At 40.8% G+C, this 10,502-nt stretch overlaps 1 protein-coding gene across 2 annotated transcripts; it reads left to right on the top strand.

Annotated features, from left to right (window-relative positions):
• The first annotated feature begins 278 nt into the window (after nucleotides 1-278).
• zfand5b (zinc finger, AN1-type domain 5b) lies at nucleotides 279-8,042 on the top strand. 2 transcript variants are annotated; one of them, XM_026297987.2, is made up of 6 exons: nucleotides 279-471; nucleotides 3,911-4,082; nucleotides 4,200-4,320; nucleotides 4,607-4,710; nucleotides 6,073-6,201; nucleotides 6,499-8,042. In XM_026297987.2, the coding sequence occupies exons 2-6, from the start codon at nucleotides 3,926-3,928 to the stop codon at nucleotides 6,645-6,647; spliced, it is 660 nt and encodes a 219-aa protein (XP_026153772.1). In that variant the 5' UTR covers nucleotides 279-471; nucleotides 3,911-3,925; the 3' UTR covers nucleotides 6,648-8,042. The 2 variants fall into 2 exon arrangements, with proteins under 2 accessions (XP_026153772.1, XP_026153771.1); XM_026297986.2 differs by having other exon boundaries at nucleotides 3,895-4,082.
• The last annotated feature ends 2,460 nt before the right edge of the window (nucleotides 8,043-10,502 follow it).

Genomic DNA, 10,502 nt, shown 5'->3' with positions numbered 1-10,502 from the left:
ATATCCAGCAGACTGAGATCATTGCAATTATCTTTGGCCATCACTGGTTGGAACAAGTTTAGCCATTAACAGCAGTAATTTTCTCAGATTCAGTTTCAGACTGTAAAATCATAATTGGGTATAGGTTAGTAAATTGGGACACTCGGGGGGTGAATGTGTTATATCATCAGTGTCAGTAAATAGGAATCTTATTTCCGTCATAATATAGCTATATCCTTTATTAAACAAAACACTCCGATACAGCAGATGGCAGGATGCACCATTGTTCTCGGTTTGCAAGGAGGCGAAGAAGCTCAGCTACAGAGGACGTCAACCAAATAATCCAGCAGTAGTCCCGCCGGACTGAGAGGCGACTGAAAAGAAAGGCAGAGACAACGATTTACCAAGACGGGTTGGCTTAGTCAGCTCCCAGTTTAGTTGGGTTAATTTAAAAACATTATAAACAGCAACGACGGTTCTCTGACACAGGAGGTAAGTTCCCTAATATTAGTTAAACTGCAGCCTGGTAGCGCAAGTGGTTGTTTTGGGAAGTTTTTGAAGTGAACAACTGAACGCCAGCGTTAAAGAACAATCATTTTACCTAACATCTACTATAAGCGTTTATTCTCGACATTAGTGCGAAATTGGCTTCTTATCTAGCGGGGATTAAAATAATGCTCCGCTAGGTTAACACGTGTCGCTGAAAACTTTTGAGGTTGTAAATTAAGTGCAACTTTTTGCATGTTATAACAAGAGCTAGCTTTTAAACACAACTGTTACATTAAAATGTTTTGTTTTTCCTGCCTGCCTATTCAACATTAAATTATGTACAATCTGCATTTAAATTGGCTAATGTTAATCTGCTAGCACCACTAGCATCTCTAAAAGTTGGTCAAGTTAACGACGTCTCACTGGCTATATCAAGATTTTTCGATTATTTCACATATCTACTGTTTTGATTTCAGCTAGGGGCTTATTGTCTACGGTTACACCTGTGAGGGCAGCTTGTTATAACTTAATGTTAAGATACACAGGTCGTGTGTGGTTGGAACAAAAACAAAGAACAGACAAAGCAAAGACAACGACCGTGCTAACAGCTTTCTGTTTTAGCTAACCTTAAGCATGCTATCATTAGCGGCTAACTACTAGCTCATGAGCTATTGGACTAAACCAGATAACCTTCAGACGAGCTATAGTTGTGTCTTCTAAGACGATACCTTTATAACTCGACCGAGAGGTGATAATGTTCATATAGCACGTAATGTAGTTTTGACAGAACGACGTTAGCAGCAGCCATTAGCCTGCTAGCATGACTCAGTGGATTTGTAGACGTGACACGGCTGTGGCCCGGTGTTGGTCGAGGAAGCTAAGGAAGACTGCAGCAGAGATAAATTATACTCATTTCTTTAACCACTTCCACTGAGGAGCTCTACCCAGAGATGGCGTCATGTATGTTACTGCGCCCCTTTACGTGTTCAACGTTAGCATGCTGCAAGTAACTTTTAACATCTCGGGGCCATGGAGTGAGGTGTCTTTTGTTTTGGCAATAAACGTCCTCATTTGCGATCCACAGGTGTCGTGCTGAATTTCGTACACATATCAGAATCTCCTCAGACTCGTTCCGTGCCCAGCCAGTGTGGGATTTGGCAGGCCCTGTCTGGGTATTGTGGCTTAGAAAGCAGATGATGTATTTGAAGTGAACCTACTCTGAGGATACAAACAAAAAAATCTTGGCTTTATACCAACTCTGATTGCAGGACTGTGGAGGCTGTCTAAAAATAGATGCGTTCGCAGCCTTACCTTATTGAGAAAACTTTGAGTGTTTGTGTGTGTGTGGGTTTGAGGTCAGTGTCACATTGCACTCCTGTGACAGAAAAACCCATCATGCACACATCCATGTGAGACTGGAGCTGAATGGACCACTGCGACCACACACCCGTGAAGGTGCAGATTACATTGGTCTCGTGATACCAGTTTTGGGGAGAGGAAGTCTGAAGCAGTTCATTAGAACCTGAAATTAATTATACGAATACTTCCCTCTTCAGTTCCCCCACGTTTGACTAATACCTTTAAGCAGCCATTGCTCCCTCAAGCGATATCCAACTTCCTTTAAAAAACCAGTCGTCACAAAGCTGATGCAAGTTCATTGTTACCTAAGTGAGTTTGGCTGGAGAAGAGAGGACTCAAATGCAGGGTTTTATCTTCACAAGAAAATATGCTAATATGAGCTAAACATTATGGCCTTACACCTGTGGTCTCAAAATAGGTATGCAGGAGCTTCTCCAGTTAAGACTTAAAGTCACCATGCTATTAACATAATAGCTGGGCTACCTTTAATACTAATGCAAACATAGTGAATAGCCTCTGTGCTTTTGTTTTGATTAAAAGATAAAAAAAAAAAACTTTTCCCACTCAATCTGTGTAAACAAAAAGAGCTACTGTTAGTGATTTTTCTTTCTTCTCTCCACTGTCCAATCACCCCAGCTGTTGAATGCAAACAGCAGCTCAGCCTGGTTCTGTCAGAGGTTTCTTCAGTTAAACGGCATTTTGTCATGATAATTATTTATTTATTTTTTTAATATTTAAAGATTTTGATCCCACAATGTACAGTGATTTGAGATGATGTTTTATTGTGCCTTAGAGCCATATAAATAAATAAAATGGAATTAAATGTTGTCAAAACGATAGTAGCCAAACAAGAATGAGAACTTTGTGTGACTAAGTAATCTCAGTTCATATTCCATGGCTTTAAAGCGCAACTCACTGGTTTTCATCAGCAAAGTGTGAGGAGGTTGTTCCCAAATAAATACATTACAGCATAGAATTTGAACTTCACCCAGCGGTGGAATGACTGACCCGGAGAGTGACTTCTGTCAGTGCTGGTCTGAGATTGGTTCGTTTTATTAGATGCCCATTACCTCGCTTCAGCTGTTCTTGCTTTGGTCCACATAGACATTAAAAACGTGCTGTCTACCTTTTAACATTGTGGTTTGACCTTGTACAATTGGACTGACATGGTGTTAATCACACTACTTAGCTGAACAAGTGATAGTCATATCTTACTGGCTGTTAATGATACATGGAGTATCACAAGACTCCACATTTCAGATTAGTTTCATCTGAAAGCCTCACCAATACAGTTTAACACTGTTGCTTTGGTCTGAACATGCAGTAAAATTCCAAGTCCAAAGGTGTTTCATTTACAGTTATATCAAAACCACCAAATCCTCAAATTTGAAAATATGTGTTCAGCAAATGGTTATTTTCGCTTGAAAGATGATGTTTCATTGACTCAGAATTTTTGCTAAATTGACTCATTGCTTCACCACCAGTATTGGTGCAATTCCACCATACTGGGTAATTGTGGGGAAGCACGGTGGATGAGTGGTTAGCACTGTTGCTTCACAGCAAGAAGGGCCGGGGTTCGCAACCCATCAGGGACCTTTCTATGTGGAGTTTGTATGTTCTCCCTGTGCGAGTTTTCTCCAGGTTCTCTGGTTTCCTCCCACAGTCCAAAAACATGTATGTCAGGTTGATTGGTGACTCTAAATTGCCCATAGGAGTGAGTGTGAGTGTGTGAGGTTGTTTGTCTCTATGTGGCCCTGTGATGGACTGGTGACCTGTCCAGGGTGTACCCCTGCCTTTCACCCAGAGAGAGCTGGGATAGGCTCCAGCAGAGCCCTGGGCCCCTAATTAGGAATAAGCGGGTATAGATTATGGATGGATGGATCTACCCATTGCCAGGTCTCAGGGACAACATCTGTGTACTACTGGCCTGTTTAGTGGCCTTTTGGGGATTAGTGTCTTTGTACAGAGGAATGCTAATTCATTGTGGAGGTTTGTTTCTTTTGGTCTTATGGGTTTTTCTTTAAACCACTGTGCTGGTCATTGCTCAGTATGTCTTTGTTTGTCTGGGTTACCACCCCACCAGGCTGCAGGCATCACTATGGCCCAGGAGACCAATCAGAGCCCAGTTCCTATGCTCTGTGCCACTGGTTGTGGTTTCTATGGCAACCCTAGGACTAATGGCATGTGCTCCGTGTGCCACAAGAAGCACCTGTCAAGACAGAACAATGGAGGAGTCAGTACTTTGAGTTCTGTGGGTAAGACCTGCCTACTGTTTCTTTCCACATGCAGATAGGGGGAAAGACTCCTGTTTGTAGCTGTACTCACTTTGACCTCAGTGACTGACCTTAACATGGTGAAACTTTCTCCCTCAGGCAGCAACAGTGGCCCCACAGCTGAGGCTTCTGCCAACCAGAGGTTAGAAGCTACTGTGAATAATGCTGCTGAAGTGGCAGCTGAGGCCACTGCTGAGGCTGTTGCCACTGAGACACTCAGGTGAGTGGATCCACCAAGGTTTTATTATACTGCCCTAAACAAAGTTTGCAGGGTTGTAGTTTCGAAATGGGAAATGGCATTAGTGAGATTAGTGCGGTCAAAAAATTCCAATTAGTGGATCATTCATGTGTACTCTTCCTAAGCGTGGCCCTACTTGGAGGCACTATGAAACCTGAAACAATTTATCTTTAGTAGTGCCTGTTCAATACACTACTACAATTGAAAATGGAAAATATAATCATTACATTCATTTTCGCTAATGGAACATCCTGTTTGTCCTTAACAGTGGAGTTTCAATGGCCATGTCTGTAACACAACAGATGACTGAAATGAGTCTCTCCTGTGATGAGAAAGGAGCATCGGGGAGTAAAGTCGAGCTCACAGAGCCAGGTGGGTGCCAAAGATGGATCAGTTACTTACTGCAGACAGTATTAACCCTCTGGGGTCGACGCACGCGCCGGCGCGTTTTGACGCATCTTTTTCTGATTAGGCCGAAACAAACTCTACTTTTAGTGGTATACCATCCTAATAACAACAAAACGTTGTGCTTTTTTTAAATAAAGAAAGCCGACAGGGTGCGCTCTCGGCCTTTTCTGTCTCTGCCATTTCTCTTCACAGACGCGTAAATAAAACAACCAGAATCTCAGCGAATACTTGCCTCATAAAAATAAGAATTATATGGCTAGAAAGCTTGAAATGTTTTCTTTTGAGTGAAACAATTCAATTCGAAAACAAATCATCACTTTTTATTTAATCTGTATGAACGTAAGGAGAAGTCCGTTTTTCCTGTCTCACCTCATTACAGGATGATGGCGCGTCATGGACGTGAAGAAGCGCTTCTTGTATTCCACACAGAGACAAACAGTTTAGCTTGTCCTCAGAGTAAAAACACTGATTTTAACTCAAATGAGGATCGTTTGGCTCCTCATTGTTTTGTATTGTGCTGCACTAATTCGTCCCATCTACATTGACTGAAAGGCTCATTATGCGCGTCTTTGTCTGGTCGTTCAGTGCGTCTTTTGTGTTCTCAGGTAAATCACTATTCATCCTCAGACACACCCTCTTGCATATGGCCTTTCTGGACAAAAAGTGTCTTAGAAAATTTAAATCAGTGTATTGTTTACTGTGAATGTGTGAACAAGATGACATTCACAGCACTCTGAAGTAAACACTTTAGCCTACAACATGCTGGTCTCCAAAGTCTTGTGAACCAATGTTCTGTTTGTGTTTTATGGTCTTATTTCAGTGAGTAAAAAATTGTAGTTTTTCACTAACCATGCATAAACACTTTTTTCTCAAAAACACAATAATGTATAAACTTGCTGCTCACATATTATTGTAGCCAATTTTGTGCTGATTACAGTGTTATTAGACTTTAGACATTAATATGTTTAAAAGACACTGAAAAAAGCACAAATGTCAGGACATGTCAAAATTTGTCCAGGCCCCAAAAACCCCCTCAGACCCCAGAGGGTTAAAGAAGTTTTTAGTGTCATTAATGTGTAATTCCCCCCCTCTCTGATTACATTTGGGCAAGCTGATAGTAAATACCATGAGTTGACAAACATCTAGTTGATACTGTTGGATATTTGATATGTCTGTCATCACTGTGGACAAAGTTGTAAATCAGGAACAGGATTTTTTTTTCTTTTATGTCACCATTGGATTTGAGAGAAATTTAAGTTTTAAATTAGGTATTGCAGTACCTGACTTTTTTTTTTGTTGTTGTTTGTTTTTTTGTTCTATGTCCAGTGGTGAGTCAGCCCACAGTCTCAGCCTCCCTTCCCTCCACTGCTGGTAGTGAGGAGTCCAAAACCCCAGAGCCCCCAAAACCCAAGAAGAACCGCTGCTTTATGTGCCGCAAGAGGGTTGGCCTTACAGGTAACAAATGCATTGACTGGTTTTAGTGTCTGTTTACAAAAGGTAAAAGGTAACATGCTACATTAAGGGTGCAATCATTGATTACAGCTTGTTATATTCTGTTACATCATTTTAAAGTACGGAAAAACTTTACGTTCCTTGACTTTCCTCACATATTCACCAGTAACTGGTGATGAGATTTTAAGGTAACCAGCTTGTGGCTGCTCTTTGTCAGTATGCTTGCACTCAGGGATGTTGTTCTGTTGTGAGTGCTTGTTATTGGTTTGACTTGGTCTGTCCTGTGTTGTGGCATTTCAGGTTTTGACTGCCGCTGTGGGAATCTGTTCTGTGGACTTCATCGTTACTCTGATAAGCACAACTGTCCGTATGACTACAAAGCTGAAGCTGCTGCCAAGATTCGCAAAGAGAACCCTGTGGTTGTTGCTGAAAAAATCCAGAGAATATAAAGTGGACTCTCAGTTTGACTTTGAACACTGGGAGAGAGATCGGCTTAAAAAAACAAAAGACAAAACTACACTTGAGCCCAACCTTCTTACTGAAGGATCTGTTTTTCTTTCCTGGTTTCTTACACTTGCAGGAGAATTTTTTTCCCCCCTGTGCATGAAAGTTCCTGTATCGTTTCAGCTCTGTTTTTGTTTGGTGTGACTGTAACACTTTTGAAAGGTTGTACTGAACAAATGAGTGAATGAGGGAGGGGGGGGGGTGGGTTCTATATTATTGGAGGTAAGTGAGGGAGAATGCTAAAGAAAGTCATTGGCCTTTTAGAAGATGCCTTTTAGCTGTTAATGGCTGTGCAGTCCGTTATGTGATCCTCCTGTTATTGCTCGGACACTTGGGGCCGTTTTGGACTCTGACTGTTACTGCTGTTGGCTGATGGCTCCATCTTAGCCATGCTTGCTCTCTGCTGGCTTGAGTAGCAAAATGGATATCTTTGTTTGGTTTTTTGTTTTTCTTTTTCCTTGTTTGGCCTCTGCTTAACTCAGAGAGGTCAGAGTTAAACTCTCCTGACTGCAGACTTTACATCCCGGTAAGGCTTTATCATCCTGAAATGCTTCTGTGCCACCAGACTCGTACACTTTGTCCTGCCTGCGACACACAGCTCAGACATATCGCTGAAAAGACTAAAGAGACTTTTTCAGGCCTTTTCTTGCTAGCTCAAAGTCCTTCCCTCCTGCTGTGTGTGTGGCACTAGAAACAGTGTAGTTTGACAGTTAAGTGTCCCCCTCCTCCCCATTGATGCTGTGACCTTTTCTAGATCTAAGGGTAGGTTGTGAACTTCCTGCTTTGTAGGTCTCCAAAACCATCCTGACATCACAGTCGCATGACAAAACATGTCAATGGACTGGGATGGTTTTTTTGTTTTGCCAGAAAAGATGTGTATGCTGTGTGTTGTATGAAGAGTATGCTACACTTGTATTAAATTTTGCCTTTGGAAGGTCTTAGCTCCACTAATATTTTCATCTTTTACTTCACTATTGAATGTTTTCTTCTTTTTAATGTGACCTGACAAATTCACAATGTTGAGAGTGTTAGCCTGTTGCATACTGTGTGTCAAACACAAGTGTGTTTGTGAGCGTAGATGTGGATGGCTGGTGTGTATATGAGGCTATGTTGTTGGTGTATGCAGCAGTGACTTATTGAGCTCAGTGGTTGTAGGTTATTAATAATTTACTGTTTTTGATGATTTTTGGTCTGGCTTCATATGTGTGTTTTTGTTTTTTAACCTTTAGTTTTGCAAGTTTGTACAAACATCTTTATTTATATACAGCAGTGTGTGTAATCCAATAATACAGAATAAATTGTATGATGTAAATAAATTATGTTCACAAATATAAAATGAAGACCTTTCCTTTTAATTGGACAGTTCTGGTTAAAAAGCAATCAGACAACTGTGTCTTTTATTCCTGAATATACATCAGGAGCAGGCAGAAGTTTTAGGCAGTTTTGATGTTTTAGATTATCACCACACAACACCATCAGGTGTCCGATTGACCCCACATTCATAGTGCATCTCACTGTGCAGGACAACAAGCCCATAAAGTACTCTTTACAATTCATGAAGAACTATTTTCAGGGGCAATAAGAACCAAGAGTCCTACAGCAGATGGTCTGACCCCCACAGAGCCCTGATCTGTGCAGTCAGTCTGGGATCACATGAAGAGACAGAAACACTGGGACAGCCTGAATCTACAGAAGAACTGCAGCAGCTTCTCCAAGGTGCTGCCAAGTACCAGGAGAAACTGTGCAGGTTTGATCCCCTTTGTCTGATGTTAACTGATAAATGAAAAACTATGTTAAAAGCATCAACTGTGTTTTTATTGCCTAAAACTTTTGTACAGTAATGTATATACATTTGTTAGGCTGGGTTTGTATGATTTTGAAGATGATGATTTCATAGCCTTTTACTTGTCTTTGTGCTCCCTTTTCCCCTTAAAGATCCAATAGAAAGCACAAAACACAGCCCCTTATCCAAATGTCTACTTCAATATCAAGGTTGCACATTTTCCTCAGCGGTCAAACAAAAAATAAGCTCATTATGCTAAGCCAGGATCCAAAGATTTAGTCTGGTAAATAACAATGTAGCAAAATGCATCACTATATCACTCAGTTCACTCCAGCAGAAAATTCTGTTACACAGGCATTTTACTGAGAATAGACTAGAAAAAAAAAAAGAATCTCACCACATTACTCAGTCTTTCTGAAGTTGTACAATTGAGATTTAGCTAACTCGTCATTCAGACAGGATTATTTCTGTGGGCAAATGACTAATGTTCTCACTGCTCTGTACTGTATTTGCAACAGGTTACTGTGCCCTCTAAAGCTCCACAGCATTTTGAGCAAACCACAAACTTTCTTCTTGTCTGTATTTTAGAATAACCTAAGAAGGTTTACATGCTACAGACCAGTCTGAAACTGCTCCCAGAATTGACACAACATGCAGTCTACACTTACACACAAATCCTCATTAGAGAATATTTAGAATTATGTTATTGTTACAATGTCAAGTTTTTGAATAGATGTTAGAACCATATTAATATTGGAGTAAAAATACAGCTACAGTCTTGGAATAGTTCTGGATGTTAAGTACAACATCCAAACAACAGACATTTACAGGCTGCTGTCAGTCCACCTTCCACAATGACATGTTTCCATGTGACTCGTCTCCGCAGGAGAAAGAGGATCAGCTGCAGGGAGCATGTGGCCTGGATCACGTTATGACACCCATTTCCCCCTGTGTCATCATGACCTACATGTTTAGATACACACATGTGCAGAGTAAACTCAGGTCATCAGCACAATTCTATCCCCAGTCACCTTGCTTGAAGATTAGTAGTAGTAGTAGTCCCCTTTTTCTGTTGCACAAAAAATGATGTATGGTCAGTTTAGCCTCTGATGTTTATAGTTTAACTTGCTAATATTATTTTATGTTTTAGTTTGCAAAAATGTTCTGCATCAATAAAACAGTAAAATGTAACATGGTTGTTTATGAAATGTAGCACATCGATCAGCAGATGTAATCAAAAATGCATAATGTAGATTAAAAAGATGTTTTATTTCATGTTGAGTAAAACAGTTAATGAATTAATGAGCACAGTTTAGAAATTTTAAAAGTGAGAGACCTGCTAAATTAATTGATGCACAAATATACATGCTGCTACCTGTTTTGATGAACAATCACTAGGTGGCATCAGAATCATCCATCCATCCATCTTCTATACCCGCTTTTTCCTGAAAGCCACGGTCACAGAGATCTGCTGGAGCCTATCCCAGCTCTCTCTGGGTGAAAGGCAGGGGTCCACCCTGGACAGGTCACCAGTCCATCACAGGGCCACATAGAGACAAACAACCTCACACACTCACACTCACTCCTATGGGCAATTTAGAGTCACCAATCAACCTGACATACATGTTTTTGGACTGTGGGAGGAAACCAGAGTACCTGGAGAAAACCCACACATGCACAGGGAGAACATGCAGACTCCACATAGAAAGGTCCCTGATGGGTTTCCAACCAGGAACCTTCTTGCTGTGAGGCAACAGTGCTAACCACTCATCCACCATGCTGCCTGCTTCAATAATCCCTTGTGGGAAATTGTTTTGATCCCAGGCTCCATACCATACCACACTAAGCTATAGAAAAAAATAGAAAATAAAATAAAAAGTTCCATAACAACAAATAAAAATAAAATAAACTCACATCTTTAAAATACAGAAAATAGTACAAAATACACAGAATAGACACATGGAACTCTGGAACTGGACACCCCGAAGAAAATGAACTGAACTGAAAAGAAGAAGAG

This window comes from Mastacembelus armatus, chromosome 12 (assembly GCF_900324485.2).
Source record: "Mastacembelus armatus chromosome 12, fMasArm1.2, whole genome shotgun sequence".
Taxonomy (NCBI): Eukaryota; Metazoa; Chordata; class Actinopteri; order Synbranchiformes; family Mastacembelidae; genus Mastacembelus; species Mastacembelus armatus.
Note: the sequence above shows the minus strand (reverse complement) of the source record. Positions and strands in the feature narration are given on the sequence as shown.

Bases quoted from the DNA above. Each gene is read 5' to 3' on its own strand.
- zfand5b (XM_026297987.2), top strand. From the start codon at position 3,926: ATGGCCCAGGAGACCAATCAGAGCCCAGTTCCTATGCTCTGTGCCACT. The intron at 4,321-4,606 runs GTGAGTGGATCC...TGTCCTTAACAG, and splicing joins GTTGCCACTGAGACACTCAG to TGGAGTTTCAATGGCCATGT. The intron at 4,711-6,072 runs GTGGGTGCCAAA...TTCTATGTCCAG, and splicing joins AGTCGAGCTCACAGAGCCAG to TGGTGAGTCAGCCCACAGTC.